Source organism: Seriola lalandi, unplaced genomic scaffold, assembly GCF_002814215.2.
Source record: "Seriola lalandi dorsalis isolate HSWRI2012SDOR001 ecotype SW California unplaced genomic scaffold, Sedor1 jcf7180002054544, whole genome shotgun sequence".
In the NCBI taxonomy this organism is placed as follows: Eukaryota; Metazoa; Chordata; class Actinopteri; order Carangiformes; family Carangidae; genus Seriola; species Seriola lalandi.
Window position 1 is genome coordinate 2,309,915 of NW_019525097.1, and position 17,913 is coordinate 2,327,827.

A 17,913-nucleotide genomic window follows, 5' to 3' on the forward strand; every position below is an offset into this window, starting at 1 on the left:
CCAGCCAAAACAAGGTGATTAACATTTACGTGCTGCTAATGGCGCTTATATGACTGTGTTGTTAAATCAGGTGGACGCTTGGGGAAGACGCTGCTCACCCTAATGACCTGTCTGTGATGGAGGCGTTATCAGTGTTTGTTTGTTTTAACTGAGATAAAACATGGGAGGGGATCCGAAAAAAAAAAAAAGGGAAGTCAGGATTACTATTGTAGCCAAAGAGCTATAAACAAAATGCCAAAATATATTTTATTTATTCTTCTGTACATGTTTTGTGCCGTGTAAAAGTGCCATCATTTACACTTATTTGAAATGTTGTTTTCCATAAAAGATATATTTGTAGTTTTAAGAACTAAAAACCATTTTAATGTGGTTTTAAATCTCCTCTCTCAGGCTTTTATCTGGAGCTCTAGTAACAACAGGCCAGTGAGCCAATCAGAAGAGAGGAGGCTCTCTTCTGATTCCTATTTGATCTGATGAACTCAAGCACAGAATAAGGACCATGGATTTTGTCCACCATCACTTACTGTACACTGCCGGCAACCTAGTGAGGCCAGTATGAAGAGGAGGAGCGGTTACGACCATCACAACGTGTTTCACTGTACACGTTGTTTCAAGACAGACTTGAAAATATGTGAACTGATCCTTTAAAGCAGATCAAGTTTTCCTGTAATGAAATGAGCTTTACGTAAAATTCCTTTGCATTACAAACGTCTAATCTGTCCTAGATGTTCTGCAGTTTGTCCCTCTCCTGCGTTTCTTTTGTTTTTCTTAAAACTGTCATTGTGTTTTTGCAGTGATGCTCCCAGAGATCACCTGTCAGTCACGCAGTGTGGCCACTGGCCAGGACTGACGTCTTTCGTGTTGAGTTTCTGCAGGTAGTTGCACCTCTGCAGCTCTCACTAGTCATGCTTACTTATTATAACAAAATCTTAGCAAATCTCCTCTGCAGCAGCAGCAGCAGCAGCGTGTTATTCCCGGGGAAAGACCTTCAGTACCTGACACAAGAGTGGTGGTAACAGTCAGCGTAAACATTATCATGAAGAAAGTGAAGTCCTTGTAGAATATAAACCAATGGTAATAAATTCTAAGATGGTTCAAGTTTAATAGTCTTTTACCTCAATTCTCTACACAATCCGTCGGAGCATGACGCAGCAACGATGCCACAAAGATAATACAAAGAATATTAATTGTACAATAACTTGTGTGCAGTTACCTTGATGTCTCTGTGTGCTATCTGGTTGTCGTGCAGGTATTTGAGCCCCTCCAGGATCTGTCGCGTGTAGAAGCCGATGGTGGACTCGTTGTTTTTCAGGGGGCCCCACTTAGACCTCAGCAGTGCCGACAGACTCCCTGCACACAGCGGGACAAAGTACAACAACGATTAATACGCTCACTCTAGACTAGAGATTAGCAGCACGGCACTGATTAGTCTGCAGCTCAGAGTGTCAGTGAGTATGAAGTCTGTATCTTGCTCCCCGTTCGTTTATTTTAGAAAATGCAAACAGCAGTTTAAGTAATGTGATTATTGTTGTGATTTTTTTTTTTGGGGGGGGGTGACAATAAAATCAAGTTGTGTGTTTTTTATTTGCTTGGTTTCCTCTTTGTAGGAGCATTATCAGCGACAACAGGTGTGTCTCACCTCCAGGGACCTGCTCCATGAAGATCTTGATGAAGCCGTTCTCGCTGATGGAGCCGAGGTACTGGACGATGTTCTTGTGTTTTAAGTGCTTGTGAAGAGCGATCTCCTCGTGGAGCGGCTGAGAGTACCTGCATTAAAGAAGCCAGACAGGAACAATTACATGCTGTATGTAGATGAGGCTTTAAAAAGCACTAGTGTTGGATTTCATGCTGATACAATTATACAGGAGGTTAAATAGTGACAACTACTGAAAGCTAAAAAGTAGACATTATTCCCTTTTTCTCTCTTTATCATCTCTACACTTACAGATCTTTGTGTTTTTGAAGGTTCACTATCAAATTTCCTGTGGAGTCTGTTAAAATGAGCTGAGGGGTTCCAGTTGTATTGGAAGACGTATTAAAATAAATACAATTTCAAAACCATATTCAAAGTACTGAGACTAGACGAAGTGACATTACTTTCTACATTACTGACATAGTGTCTGATGCCCTTCCTGATGCAACCTGGGTTCAGGGGTCGAGCCATGTCCTCCCAAACTACATAACCATTAGAACTAAACTATAACTGGGCATTAACTTAAAATTGCCAAACTCCACAGAAATCTAAATTAAAACCATTAAATGATTCAAATAACAATCAATCAATTAATCAATTTTTTTTATTTTTTTTTTATTAATCGACTGATCATTTGGTCTATACATCAGCAAATCACAAGTTCCCAAACTCAAGGTGATGACTTGAAAAGCCGAAGATATTAAATCGCTCTTATAATAAACCCCTGAAAATATTCACAATTGCCTGCCAGCAGTGAAGTTGTCCATTAAAAATAAATAAATAAACAAGTTAAAATTGTTGTCAGTTCATTTTCAATTATGTTTTCAGCTCAAATTACTAATAATAATAAATAAAAGAAATCTGAACTGACTGATGATCTAAGTGTGTGTTTCTCAGATGAGAAATGGGGAGATGACATCGTAACTCCCCTGTGGCCTTTCCTCAGAGCGACAGGTAGATATGACTACTGACAATGTGTCGAGAGCCAAGAGCCAAAAGACCAAACTAGAAAAACACTGAGGCTGCATCTTGATATCTGATCACAACAGCAGGTACATCTGTTTTGTGAAAGCTGCCTGCCAGCATTTTCTTTTCACGTTCAGCTCTCTGCATGAATCACACTCCCTCTCTCTCCCCTTCTCTCTCTCTCTCTCTCCCTGTCTTGAGATTTCAATCCTCTTCTGAATTATTTACCCAAATTCTCCACATTCTTGGCAGCCGAGCGCCCCGCTGACTTGCTGATGTGATTAGTGGAACATAATGTGGCAGTGGAATCATCTAGTCTAGTGAGAGAGCCTTGCAATCTGAGATGAGTAGGCAGAACCACGGGGAGACGGGCATTTTGAGGAGAGACGGCGGAGGGAATAAAAGGCGGAGGGGTGGGAGTTCGCCTTCGCAGCTCTCCACTAGCCAGTCACTCAAGCGGATACCAGCGCACTGGAAGCCAGAAACCCACCAGGGACACTGCTGATGTGCGCCTCACACTCTCAGTCGGAGGAAAGCGGCACTTTTCCTAATGACGCTCAACACTAATGCACAACAAGATGAGGCACTAACAGCTCAGACACCTGTTTACATCCGGGCTGTAATTCAATCTGTGCACAGGATGATAAATACAACATGTGCAAGGAAGATGTTAAAATATGTCCTGAGGGGGGATTCACATCAAAAGAGTCAATCCTCTTATTGTGCTCAGTCGATTGCATGGAAATCTGCATATTTGATTACAAAATATCTTGTGTGCAAATATGGCATTTTCCTTTTTTCGCCAGACGGTTAATATAGATATTATGATTCACCAACTGGGGGCCATGAATATTTACAGATAAGTCTTTGTTGTTTGTTGATTAAGTCTTTGTTTTTGGCATTTTGCCTTTATTTGATAGTTGACAGGTTAGAGAGAGAAACAGGAACAAAGATCAGAGAGAGGGACATGATGTTCTCATTAATCACTGGACGCTCAGTATTTCCCTCGTCTTGTTTGTGATATGCACGAGCCCCTGGAAGCACCTGCATGCACTCAACCATGTGGGCGCCGCAATACATATTTCTGCTGCTGCTTTCACGCTGGAGGTGACGTTCAAATATGTGTCGCAATGTGCCAAAAAAGGCAGGAAAGAAGAAGAAGAAGAAGAAAACAGCCATCTGGCAAACATGAATGTAAACAATCCACTTTCTGAAGAAGGAAATTAATCTGTGGTTTTTGATCAGTCTCATTTTCACATTGTGTTGTAAAAATAATCTGAGTTACATAAAGACTGAATTAGTCATAATGATACATGATTTCAACATTTCCTTTTTTAAATATTGTGGTTATTGCAATACCATCAATATTGCGACACCTCTCACATTAATATCTTGAGACTTGAGGCTTGGCATGGACCAACTTGTTGGACAATTAAAATATTTCACCTATTCGTGGTGTTAGATCGACTGTTACAGCGTCATTAAACTAATTAAAACTCGTCCTCTGGGGACCATGAATATCAACACCACATGTCCCTGCAAACGGACCAGCAGGTGTTGAAATACGTCTCTGTGAAACTACAGACTGACTGACTGATCACCACTGTCAGGCCTCACTGCCAGCAATGCAAAAAACGATACGGGAAATGAGTCGTCAATGCGTCTACCTGTATGTACAAGCTCTGTTGGAACATTGTGAAACTTCCAGAATAAATAATAAAAACACACACACACACACGCACACACACACACACACAGTGTCTTTTTTCTCACCTGCTGTCTCTCTCTGGTATTTCTTTGATGGCCAGTCGGACCTGGTTGCTGAGGTCTCGGCCCGCGTACACCACTCCAAACGTGCCTTTTCCCAGAACCACCCTCTCTCCGTGCTCGTCGTACTCATAGTCGTACTGTGGAAACAAGGACAACGAGCATGAAACAGTTGTTTTTAATAGTTAAAGTGATGTACAGTAGGGATTAGTAACACTCCCTATAAAGACCTGCACCACTGTAGGTCTCGGGTATTTGATTACAGATTACAAACACTTACTGTACATTATTAATTAACTGCATTTGGCTGCAACAAATTAAACCTAATCTAACAAACTAATTTGAGCTGCAGTATTTTTTACTGAAGAAAGTAAATGTTTATATAGACAACTGTAATCCTGTAACATTTACAGTATGTACTAACCAAAGTAAAGCACGAGAGATTTGTTTCCTCACATATAAATAAAAAGAAATCAAATTATCAAAAAATTACTGTCAGTATTTTTATCCAAAGAAATATTTTTAAGCCAAACAAAATTATCTGATTTTGATAATTAACTTTAAACAAATGGTCTTTTCATTTTTTAATCCGATTACTTTAAACCTGCTGCATCGATTCCTCAGTAAGAAAGGCACAATTCATGTTCTTTTCCTTTGTGAAACGTGTGATTAATGTTCACAGGAAACACGATGAGGAAGACCTTGGTTTCAGGTTGACAGCTGAGGCTGTAGACTAACTGACAGCGAATCCAGCCTGATCGCTCGTGTGCGGCATCAAATGCGGATATAAAACCACCTCAGAGAGAAACCTGTTAGACATTTGATATGTGCCACGCTGAGTCAAAGTGGGTGCAGCAGTGTTTTGGGTAATTAGCTTTTCTTTTCCTCAGGCTCTGCAGGGAGGAACAGGTGAATGCAGCAGCAGGTGTCTGCTCTGTACTGTCAGAGCACACAAAGCAGGAGAGCAAACGCTCAGGCCTTATTCCAGCTGGTTCCTGCTCATTTCTCTGGGTTTGCAGCTGAGATTCGATTCACTTATTATAATGCAAATTACGAGGCGCTGCATTAAAAAGGCTTAATGGAAAACCTGAGTTCATACATGATTAATACAGATTTATATTATAAAAAGCGACGGAGATACATTGTTGATTCTGTGCTTTTCTTTTCTTTTTCTTTTGACGTTAGCATGAAATATAATTAAATATCTGGCACTAACATTGAACTTGTCCAATGCTAATTCATTGTTGAAATATTTTCTTCTGTCACTACTTCTACCTCAACTTTTGATGGATATCATATTTCCTGTGACATTTACGTGCATGAAAACATATAAACACCACAGAAACCCAACAGGATGTAACAAAACAATGTGGGGAAACAAAATGTTGTTGTTATACAAGCAATAAATAAAGAGTTGAATGACTGAGACGGTACGCAGATTGCTTAATCTGTGCTGCAGGGAAATCCATCTTGTTCAAGGTCATAATGTTAGGATTCCTTTATCGAAACAGAATCTGATATTAGCTTTAAGACTGATCTTACTTTATTAGGTAAAATATATGGACATAAAACTAGTGGAAGAAGAGCACTGGCTCTGGAGCAGGTTGACACTGATGAAACTGTTCAGGAACAGGTTTAATACAACTTCATGCACGGAGCCACTATAAAAGTAAAACCGGTCCTCTCACCTCTAAGGCGTCAGTGTCACAGTCTCCCTCCTCCGGACCTTTCCAGGTCTCCTCTGTTATGCTGTTGACCAGATCGCAGAATCTGCCAAAGACACTCCTGGTCAGTCTCATACAAACATGCAGCACAGATCACTTACAGCATGAAGACGTTTTCTTGCTCGTCAGTGTGTTCATAATTCGTGAACAGTGTGGTCAGACAATTACGGGGCTACCGTGCTCCAATATGGATGTAAACATCCTCAAGATAAAGCAAAATATAACGAATTAAACCTTAAAGTTATTGTTTCTTTTCAGGAGAAGAACCAACACAGCAAAAATACGACGCTTGTCCTAAATACTTAAAGACTGCAACGTATTTACATAAAGGCATTTCTCTGATTCACTCCTATACCCAGGCTTATTTATAATGAGCGTGACAGGGAAGGAAAGCCTAAACCTGAGAATGCCAACATTTCATTTTTACATCACAAAAATGTGATGTAAAATGTAGAATGGAAAATCAGTGGATGTCTTGCACAGAAAGAATACATCCATTCTTTCTGTGCAAGACATCCACTGATTTCCAGTCATTTCTGCTGTAACGTTTGTACAAATGGAAACCGATGGCTAGAAAAATACATAAAAAGCCCAAAAGTAAAAATGTAAAGTATTTATGATTTTTATATATATATATATATATATATATATATATATATATATATCTCACTTTTATTTGCCTGATGTTTTATTATAATAACATTTAAATGTTCCAGTTTTTCCCATATAAAGTAACTTTATTTTGAAAAGGCGTAAATAAAGTGTTATTAGTCTTAAAGCCCTGACATCAATAACATCAATGATTGTAGCATATTTTTCTGTGTCTCATAAAGAAGTAGAGCAAAAAACATGTTTGTCTCGTGTGTTTTTTTAAATTTTATCCATAACATCTGTAATTAATAAACATCAGAGACATTTAATAAACAGGATCCGCACGTTGTCTAAGATCCATTAAGTACATATTGTGATTGAGGGGCTTTATTCAGCTGCTGGTCTCATCCAGAAAGGGTTACACTATGTTTACATGCACACCTCCCACACATATACATACATATAGTGACCTTTACCACTCCCACACACAAGCTGTGAATTAGTTGTCTCGTTATGCTGTCACACACAGCGTGCCTGCAGGTGTTCAGTAACACACGTGTGCCTGTGTGTGCACACATGGCATGTGTCTCACTGACTCTCACTCTCACACACACACACACACTCTCACTCTCACACACACACACACACTCTCACACACACACACACACACACACACACACACACACACACACACACACACACACACTCACACACACTTCCGTCCTTCCTTCCTTCCTTCTTTCCTTCCTCCTGTCCTTCCTTGTCACCCCTCCCATCCCACTGCCACTCCTCTTACTTCTGCGCTAAAAAGGAAAACAGCATCATAACAACAGCAGGCATGACTCACTGACTCTCACACTCCAGATAATGGCACTGGAAGTGCTCGGGAGCCTCTGATGTGAGAGTCACAAGTCTGAACACTAAGCGAGGACCGCGGTGGTGTCGAAATGAAAGAAGGTGCTTTGGTGGTGACGCAGAGGTGTGAGATTTCCCACCTGAGTGCAGAGCTGACAAGAGTGCCTGAACTATACTGTAGAGATGGGCACAACTTAAGAAGAGATGATCTCACCGTAATGGGAAGGAGCTGATGATGGTCTTTGTTGTGTGACATGCATCTTTATGATCAAAATTAATCTGATGATAATCTGTGACCTACAAAGCTTTAGTAAATGATTTATAAACTATCATTAAAGCGATTATTTATGATTTATTTATTATCAGAAAATGGCACCTACAGTAATATCTGAGTCACAATCACATAACTGGACGTCTTAAAGGGTGCCATATTATATAAATGTAAGTGTCCATGTGTTGTTTGATTTATTTGGTTCTATATAAATACTGTGAAAGTATCAAAGCGCTCAGTCCACAGAAAAATGAACACAGCCTGCATTTAGAAACTGAGCCTTAAAACCAGCCGTCAGGACTTCTGTAACTTTGTGATGTCACAACAAAGCAGTCACCACTCTCAACCATGCCCCAAGCCCCGCCCACCTGGACCCACCATCCAACCTTGCAAGATTTGGTTTCTCTGAGTGTTTTTACCTGAAATCTGCTATATTTCTATTCGATGACTCAGAAAACAGTCAGCCAATCAGAAGAGAGGCTCAGAGCCTCCTCTCTTCTGATTGGCTCAACCTCACAGAGGCTATTTACCCAAATAATACAATTCTTTGTCACATCAAGTAAAGATTTATGATGTTAACCAACTGTTTGAACTCTAATGATGTCAAACAGATGCAGAGAGACTGAGAACAGACAGACCGACCTTTTACAGTGCATCTCTGTGCAGAAATAGATCTGGAAGTCTTCTGCATTGTGGAGGACGTAGAGGAAGGCGCTGCGCTCGTCGAACTTGGAGATGCTGAGGAGAGACAGTCCACAGTTAGTTGAACAATAATCCCATGAGAGCAAATATGACTCAGAGGATGAAAGAAGCCTTTCACCGGACTCATGACATCAGCCATCAAATCTCTGGGATCAAATAAAGGACTGTTTGTCACTGCATGTGCACAGCCACTCCATCAAAACATAAAACCCAGTAAAGCAGGATACGTAGACAGATGTAACAACAATATATGTTGCTGATATATACACTTAGTGTGTAGTATTGTGAGTATGAGCTGCAGCAACAGTTATACAGTTTCTCTCTAGGCAAAATTCTGAATCAGGAACATAAATGTTGTTTTGAAAATGATCAAATTAAATGATGCTGAATTTCTGCACAAAAGATGAACGGTTTCCATTCAACAGCTAAATTGAAAACTTTTGTCCGCCAGGATAAGCGCTTGCCCAATTCTGCCAAGGCCAGAGCGGCCGAGCCAGACAGCGGAGCTCCTGTATGTGTGGTCATATTGTTGCTCGAAGAGCTGCTATTGTGTCCCGCTGCCTGTCTGCAGGCTGAGTGGGCACAGAGAATGAGTCGTTCCCTAGCAACATGTGAGCACAACCCTCCACTTTTCTCTCCGATCTGACACTGAATTCCTTTGAGGACCGTGGAAAAGCAGGCGCAGAGGAAGACATCATGAAAACCGTGCATGGCGGAGTGTCTGTGATATTAATGGAGCTCTCTGGTACAGTGTGGAGCTGTGAGAGTGCTGTACAGTACATATCTGCATGCTCTGTTATGTTACTGTGCATCATGTATGTGTTCAATCAAATGATTTTTGCAAGGGTTTTGTGCATGACTAGACACTTCTGCATGTCTGGCCCTAATGTGACTCTTTTACGTGTCGATTTAGCACCAAATGCAAATGTTTGCTTGGCTCATAAATCCTATATATTTCTTTCATCATACGTTAAATTGCATTTGAAGTTTTTCATTTTCCAGCCATTTTCATTTTGCATATGTTTGCATATATTTATTATTTTGGAAGAATCTAAGAAAACTATTGATTATTATTGAGAGCAACATCTCTTTCTCAACATAGACCTGCGGAAGTATATGCAGAGACAAAACACGCATAAATTCAAAACACAGTTGTGAATTAAAAGTTTAAAGTTTAAATACTTGTATGTGCATCTTAACTGGACGTTGTTTATGCTCTTTTGAGAGAATCTGTATTTGTCTGATCATTGTTTCTTCATGATCAGGTCTCTTGTACATACTTTTTAATTAAGCTTTTTTCGGGTTTGCTCTGTATGCACCGGTGCTATTGTTGCACATTAGCATGCAACTGATGCATGCTACTATAAATTCAATATTAATGACTATTCATTAACCAGTGACACTCACAGAACTGCATTCTGAGAGTAATAAGAGTTCAAAACTGGCTATAAACATGGCTGATGAGATGAGGTTTAAAAGAGGTGTGACATTCATCTTGATGGCAGAAATGATTTTGAACATTTCTTTACTCCGGTTTCACAAAGTTCTGTTTATTTTTTTCTAGCTCTTCTTTTGTTTGTCCACTTGAAACAGTGGATATTCTCACCTCTTCAGGGCTCTAAATAAACATTCAAATCAAATTCAATCTGATTTCCTTCCAACCCGCCATCTCCTATGACAAATCAAAACCAATCACCCTCATGGAGGCAGGTGTGAGGTCACTGTCACATCACTCAGGCGTAATACGAGTGTGCCATTAAAGGCAGCAGACACTGACCTGACACCTCGTACTGATGTAGCGCTGAAGTTCCACTCATGAATCCCTTTGTGCTGCAGGACAGATCGAAAACAAATAACATCATTACAGCTTCTGGGAGACGTTAAATCAATGTGCCTGCTGTGTAATACGCTCTGCTGACTGACCACAGCAGACAGACAGGAGCATCAGAGCAGTAGCATAAACCAAAACGTGCTGACTGACCTTCCATTAAAAAAAAAGACATTAGTGGGTTTTGTTATATTCATTCCAGCACATGAATTAAGTGTGAAATCTGAAGTCAGTGTTGCTGATGTTGCAGTTTTACTGGGATCAGTTTCTGGTGAGCAAACACTTTTATTTATGTCCTGCACTGCAGGTGAGTAATCATGTGCTACAATATGAGATAATAATCAATAGGACAGATGCAAAGAACATGACAGGAAACAAAAGGCTTTTATCACATCACAGAATCTAACCAAAGATAACCAAACAAGAAATCATCATCATCCAAGCTGGTAAATGTGATGAGTATCTTTAGTTTAATCGTGATTTAGTTTAGATAATGTGTGTTGTTGCTGTGGTTACCTTCAGCATCAAACTGGTAAAAAAAAAACTATGATTGTGGTGTATGATTTTGCACAATGTAGGAATTTATGGCAGATAGTTTTTATGGCTCTGATATATATATATATATTTTTGCCTTGTATAGTCTTCACCCTTCACCTCCTTATAAGATGTGAGCAGTCCTTGCTTAGAAATACACAAATATCACATCTTTCAAGTATATTTTACCAACAACTTACACAAAACCTCGAGACCTAACTGCACGTCCTTAATCATTATTTAACATTAACGTTCTCATTTCTACAGCTCTCAATATTTTAGGCCGACATTCTACCACAGGTATCATTATCTTTATATGCAGAGTATACTAAAAGGAATTAAATATTTTAGCATCCATACTGTCATCTCTTCACCAATCTTTCACCATTTCCACTTCCACTATTCCTGCTGACAGTGTAATTCTGCTGCTGACTGCATATCAAGCAGAACGACACTGATCCAGACAGGTGGGGTGGGTATTTTGAAAAAGACAAACAGATGGATGTTTTTCTAGCTGCTGCATGTGATCAATGTTTTACACGAGTTTTCATCTTAGACCAGGTCAGCTGACGGACAACATGCTGTAAACGATGTGCTTTTACTGCAGAGGGACACCCACCTTGTCATCAGGAGCAACATGCCAGATAGACACCGTGTTGTCGTCCACGTCTTTGTTTATGGACAAATATGAAGGCTGGTACACTTTGGTGGGCTCCAGTATCAGCACCTAGAGAACAGATGTTTATGTTTATATCTGTTCAACCAGTTAATGTTTGCTGAGCACGTAGGAGCTATAGTATAGTAGTAGCCCGAGATCTGCCCTGTAATTCTCAGCCACTGTTTCGCCCCCGGTTCCTTGGCTGGTGTCACTTACAGGAAATCGGACAGAGGAGACATCCTTCTTGGTTGCCTCCACCAGAAAGTCCATCCAGAAATCCACCAGCTCCTGTTTGGGGGCCGGCTGCTCCATACCAGGCTTTTTGAAGTGCTGATATATCAAGATGGTCTCCACAAGCGAGCGCAGATACCTGAAACCAGCCAGAGACACAAAATGGCTGAAAAGAAGCCAAATCTTGATTTTTTTTAACCAAATGTAACATGCGTCCTATTTCTCGTCAGGAAAGTCTCATCTCCGATGATGCAAACAAACTGGCAGATAATTTGTTTATCTATTATCCTGTTTTAAACCTTTGAAAAAAGATCAAGACAATCACTAAAACAAACAACGCCATGTGATTGTGTTTCCAGGCTGAGTAACGTTTGTCTCTGTGACATTAATGGAGTTTTCACAGCATTAATACAAACAAAAAACAGCAGGGTCTTTATGCACTGCAGGGAAAAAAAAGCTGCAGACAGTTTACTGTCGTCCTCCTCAGATCTGACTCAGTCTCATAAAATCCTGTGGAATGAATTTAGCCTCTGAAACTACATCCTTGAGACAATTTTAGCTATGAAAGGATTATGTGAGAGTATCATTGATTAGAGAAGCTATTTTCATGTTCATCATATGTTGAATCAAAGAATACGTTTGTGCCTATTTTACAATTAACACACATTAATAATTCCTCACTTACAGGTTAAAGTGTTTAGAAATCTTAAACAATTTATTTGCAGTTGCAAGTTGCCATTTTATATAAAGGTAGATTTCCATGTTTTTTCTCATTATAGATCAGGTCTAGGTTCTATATTAATATTGTGAAAGTATCAAAAAGCTCAGTCCAGAGAAATACACACAGCCTGTATTCAGAAACTGAGCCTTAAAACCAGCTGTTAGGCCTTCTGTAACTTTGTGCTGTAACTCTCAGCCATGTCCCAAGCCCCGCCCACCTGGACCCGCCATCCAACCTTGCAGGATTTTCACTCATTTTCACTCAGAAAACAGTCAGCCAATCAGAGGAGAGTCTCAGAGAGAAGCCTGAGAGAGGAGATGTAAAACTACATTGAGATGGTTTTTTGGTTCTTTAAACCACAAATATTTCTTCTTATGGATCAACACTTCAAATAAAACACAGGAGAAGTGTCAAGTATGGACCTTTAAGAAAAGCTTTTGCCCATGGTCTCATGGTAGCACTTTGTTGGCGTCATTAGAGCTGAAGGTAAATGTCCACTACATGTCGTTTGCAACAATTTAAATTTGAAACTCTTTCTAGTTGTCTTTCCTGTTGCAGAAAAGCATTTCCTCTCCGTTCTGTCCATAGAGCAAATTAATTGCATTGTAACACGTGTTAAAACTCTTCACAACACCAGACTGTTACAGCCACCAAATCCCTGGAAAAGGAACGGTGCTGTTCAAATGAGCAAAGTGGTATTTTGTGTTCTCCACGAGAAAAAACACCAAATGCTTGCACAATGGCCACAGATGGCCACTGTGGTTTCAAGAGAAAGCCGAGCACCCTTCAGATCACAATGACAGAGGCACAGTTGGTGATGGATGTGGTCTGAAATGTGTTTTTCGGCAAGCTAAGCTGACAACCGGCTTAACTGTTTGCTCACCAGATGGGGGCTTTGAGTTTGAAGAGTTTCTCCGAGGCCCGGATGACCCTGGTGTTGTCGCAGGCCAGGATGCTGGCGCCCAGGAAGAAGCCCACATCCCAGTAGCTCTGCAGCTTGTCTAGGCTGCCTTTTTTACCCAGCAGGCTGCTTAGCTTCACTCCTGGAAAACAAGATATGTGAAATTATATCTATAAAAGGAAGATAATTATTTTATTGTGTTTCCCCTGGGACCATCACCAGTTGAGATTTTACGCAGATAAAATAGTGGAGGAGAGTCTGTAGCTAGGAAGCCCATCCTCTACTTGGATATGCCACAACACGCAGTATGGAGCTTTAGCTTTGAAATTTGTCATCGTATTTAGTAAGAGATGTTGTCATAATATTCTTGGGTTGTGCTGAGCGAAGCTGCCGCTACATGTCCTACACAGCCTGCTGCAGAAACCAACCATTTGCAGGGGCAGGTGGGGGTTATTGGGATAAGTGTAGGGGTAAGCAGGAGCTAGAGGGACGGAGGGTTGGGCTAATTCAGGGAGCTGCAGGCTGATTCCCAGGACTGCTTGCTACGTTTCCCACATTCCTGAGCTCTTCTGAGCCTCAGATTTCAGGGAACAAAGGCTTAACGGCATGCTTGCTTGCAAAACAGGAGAAATTGTTACCATGTATTAAATGATTTGTCTTTCTTTAAAGCGGCAATAACTGATATTTTCACAATACAATGGATCAAACAGCTATGTCTAACGTGACAGGGGACGCTTGTAGTGACAACTAGGAGCTTTAAAAACTGTCTTCAGCTCATTGCTTTAGTTTTCCAGCCACTAACTTCATTGTTTTGGTTCATTCTTTCATGTACTTGCTTCATAGCTCTGCATTTGGCTGCAGCAGGCGGTTGTTTTCAGCGACAGCACACGGACACGGTTGGTGGCTAGCCGGCGAACATAACGGAAACAGTTGCAAACGGGGGGGTTGCAGCTTGTAAGAACCAAAGCAATGAGCTGAAAGACACAAAAAGCCCTGGTAAATTTAGGGCAGAGTTTTGTCACCATCAGCGACATCTCTCAAATTATACACAGTATTCTTATAAATATTGATCAGTGTAGCTTTAACCTGATTTCAGTGCATAGAGGCAAATCATTCGATACGAGCTCCTCCTTTTGTAAACTAGTTGAAATCTCAGCACGGGTAGATATGACGGATCAATGTACTACAATGAAAAGCAACATATTTAGATCAGAGACACATAAATATCCAGTCTAGCGTCCAACTCACCCACTTTGCGAAGCTCGAAAGACGTGTCAAACTGGTGTCCGGCTGCCAGGAGCAGAACGGCATAGTTGATACCAGAGTGTAGTGTTGGCTCTGACTCAAACCCTTTTTTAAACCTGAGAGGAAGTGGAAGAAAAATAAATGACTCCAATAAACAAGGTTCTTTCAAGAAATGCGTCACTCCGAATCCCAAGCATCCCCCCAAAGACGGGGCCTCCCCCGACACGTCAAGTTAGGAAAAAAAAAAACAACAACAAAAACAATTACAGCCATATTGAGTCGGAACCACAGAACAGCAAACAGCAACTGTGGGTGCCCTCGCAAAACAAGAAATTTCATTTATTTAATGAGCAATCTGTTCTGCTGAGGGAAGGGGTGTGAATGTTATTAGGGGCCTCTGCCAAGTTGTGACACGGAGCTGAAAATAACAGCCAGATGGGAGCTCGATTATCTAAGTGGCATATTCAATCAACAAAGATATGAGATCTTAAAAGCAATTTCCAGAAGCAGGCAATCAGCAGCCTTGAGTTATTATTAAGTCAACTTCTGTCAGCTACTGTTGGCCTCTCTGTGCTCACATCTCAAGCATACATATGAGGAGAAGGCGCAGAGGCTAGGACCAAAGCAAGACTGAATTCCCAGGATTCAAGATTCAGCAACGTGCTGGAAACCCTCACCACGCAACCTCAACCTCGCTCTGTGCCGACCCATTAGCATCAAACAGATCCTGCAGGTTTTTCCCGCAGCTCGTTCATGATGTGAACATCCAGCTCAACATCCCAAAGGTCTCGGCGGGATTTAGAGGCGGACTGAACTTAAAAAAATCACCATCCAAAAAGATGCCATTAGCACCTTAAGAGATGCAGACAATAGACATTCCTGCAATTAAAGATACTCAGTCTATATTGATCCGAGTCTAATTTAGCCAAATTTCAACTGGACATTGATTCTCTATCAGACTGATATGAGCAGACGACCTCTCCTCTCACACGTGTTCTGGTCTTGGTCTAAATAAACAATATTCTGGCACAGATGCTGCAACATCTCGAGGCGTGACATAATATCCTGTGAGAAGTTTCCTAATGAAAAAAGTCAGACTGAAGTAAAAGGAAATATGTTCGGCCATTCATTTACTTTATTTTAGCTTCTTATTCTCTCAAAAATCACCACTCAGTCTATTGAGAATACAAAGGAGAGGTTAAGTTACAAAGTATGTAACGCCACTAGAAAGTAGGTTAACTCTATTGATCTGAAAAACACAACAACATTGTGGTCTGGTGGTTGAGGGAAGTGATGCAGCATCTTTAATAGAGAAGCTCAGGCGTACTGAAACACACACTGTAATGATCATCATCTATACACACAACACACTGTACGCCTATGTTCATCTCTGAGGGAACTACTTTCTTTCCTTTTTCCTTTTGTTTCCGTCCTACTGTCTTTACATGATCGGTGCATTAGAGAGAAAATTGTTTCTCACATTCAATTTCACTTTAAGATTAAAGAGATTAATGGTATTAAAGGAGGAAAAAGTTGCACCCATACTTATATCTACATTTGCAGTGTCATTCAAATGCGGCTTGATTGACAGACCCAGAAATATCCCCGTATCACTGCTTCCTCTTCCCACCAGCAGCCTGTTACTGCTGAGAACAGGATGAACCGATGCCATTTATATTTCGCACCATATTGTCATTTAAATCCCTCAGTCATCTTTGGTATTGCGAGTGTTCACGTTTGTTTCCTAGCTGACAGAACCGGGATCCTCTTCGTGCTTTGGCACATGTGATAAAAGCTGTGAGAAACGACGGTATGATGCGTTTTTACATGTCACTGCTGTAACAAGCTGCTATATGTGTGGACTTGTGGCAGGCCTCTGCTTGAATGACACTTGCAATTCTGCTCACCAACAAAGAGTTTTACCTCAGTGATAACAGCTATTCAGAATGTCCTTCATTCATTCACTCACATCACCATTCATGGTAAACTCTCAATACTGTGCTGCCACGATCCAGTGAGTCAGCTTAAAGCCATCGTGCATCTAGCCTTTTACGAAAACATTTCTTCTAACAATATTTACATGTGACTAAATGTCTGAAGGAGCCAACTGTTTGCCCGAATGGAAATGTCACACACACACACACACACACACACTGACATCCTGCCCAGCAGCTCTCTCACCAGAGTGTGCCGTTGTCTCTGCTCTGTGTGTCAGTGAAGTGAGACTCCAGGAACATGTCCTTGTAGATCCGCCCCACCAGGCAGTAGATGTCCGAGGCTACCTGCTCCTCGTCCTGCACCAGGGGCAGCATGATGTCCAGGGCTTTCTGTCTGTCACCTGGCAGGTTCCTCCTGCGCTCACACACACACACACGCACACACGCACGCACGCACGCACGCACGCACGCACGCACGCACGCACGCACGCACGCACGCACGCACACACACACACACACACACACACACACACAGCACGCAAAGTAAATTACAGATCTGACATTTTTGAACTTGAGTGAGAAATTGTTCCTGCAGCAGCAGTGAAGAATAAACTAATCACATCTATCCAGGCATGTGTCAGTGGAGACCTGTGTATCTGTGACTATTAACACTTATTCATTATAACAGTGTACCATCCTAATCTTAAAGGGTCACTGCACAAAATTGCATAAGCCAGAGTCAATTTATTATTCATGGGAAGAACAACTCGGACTGTGGAAATAGCTGTTTGATCTTCTGAGGATGCTAAGACAATATTAAGTTGCATTATGGGAAATGTAGGAGGGTTTACCTTCACTTAGGTGTCAGGTTTTTGGCTTTTTATCTTGAGTACTCTCAATTTTCTAAAGGTGAAATTAGCTGCATTTTTACTGAAATTCAACAGAATTCATCAGGATAAAAGATATGAATGAGAATAAAAATGGCTCATAAAAATACAAGAATTGGCTCATTCAGACAGAAAATGAATCAAATTTCAAACGGATGGTTTAAATCTTTCACGGTCAATTTCACAGATTAACATTCGTCATGTAAACACTCTGTGGTTTTCTACTTTTGGATAAACTACTGGAGTTTCCATGTGATCCCAGCTCATGTAATATGTAACAGGTGGCATGCCATCTCTTATTTAACAACAATGGGAGTTATAAAACAGTAACACTATGCTACTCCCAAGCACTTTATCCACATCTTTGTCAGAGGTTTGCTTGTGGTCGAGAGCTGGGTTTGG

General features: G+C 40.9%; 1 protein-coding gene across 1 annotated transcript in view; it reads right to left on the bottom strand.

Moving 5' to 3' along the window:
- Positions 1-17,913, bottom strand: part of map3k5 (mitogen-activated protein kinase kinase kinase 5) — a 64,178-nt gene that overhangs the window by 12,546 nt on the left and 33,719 nt on the right. The window contains exons 7-17 of the mRNA XM_023415053.2: positions 16,869-17,039; positions 14,691-14,803; positions 13,425-13,584; positions 11,806-11,959; positions 11,551-11,658; positions 10,347-10,399; positions 8,510-8,605; positions 6,115-6,196; positions 4,433-4,566; positions 1,640-1,767; positions 1,214-1,350 (exon numbers count right to left, since the gene is read on the bottom strand). Of these exons, the coding sequence (XP_023270821.1) occupies positions 1,214-1,350; positions 1,640-1,767; positions 4,433-4,566; positions 6,115-6,196; positions 8,510-8,605; positions 10,347-10,399; positions 11,551-11,658; positions 11,806-11,959; positions 13,425-13,584; positions 14,691-14,803; positions 16,869-17,039 (1,336 nt within the window). The remainder of the gene's footprint in view (positions 1-1,213; positions 1,351-1,639; positions 1,768-4,432; positions 4,567-6,114; positions 6,197-8,509; positions 8,606-10,346; positions 10,400-11,550; positions 11,659-11,805; positions 11,960-13,424; positions 13,585-14,690; positions 14,804-16,868; positions 17,040-17,913) is intronic.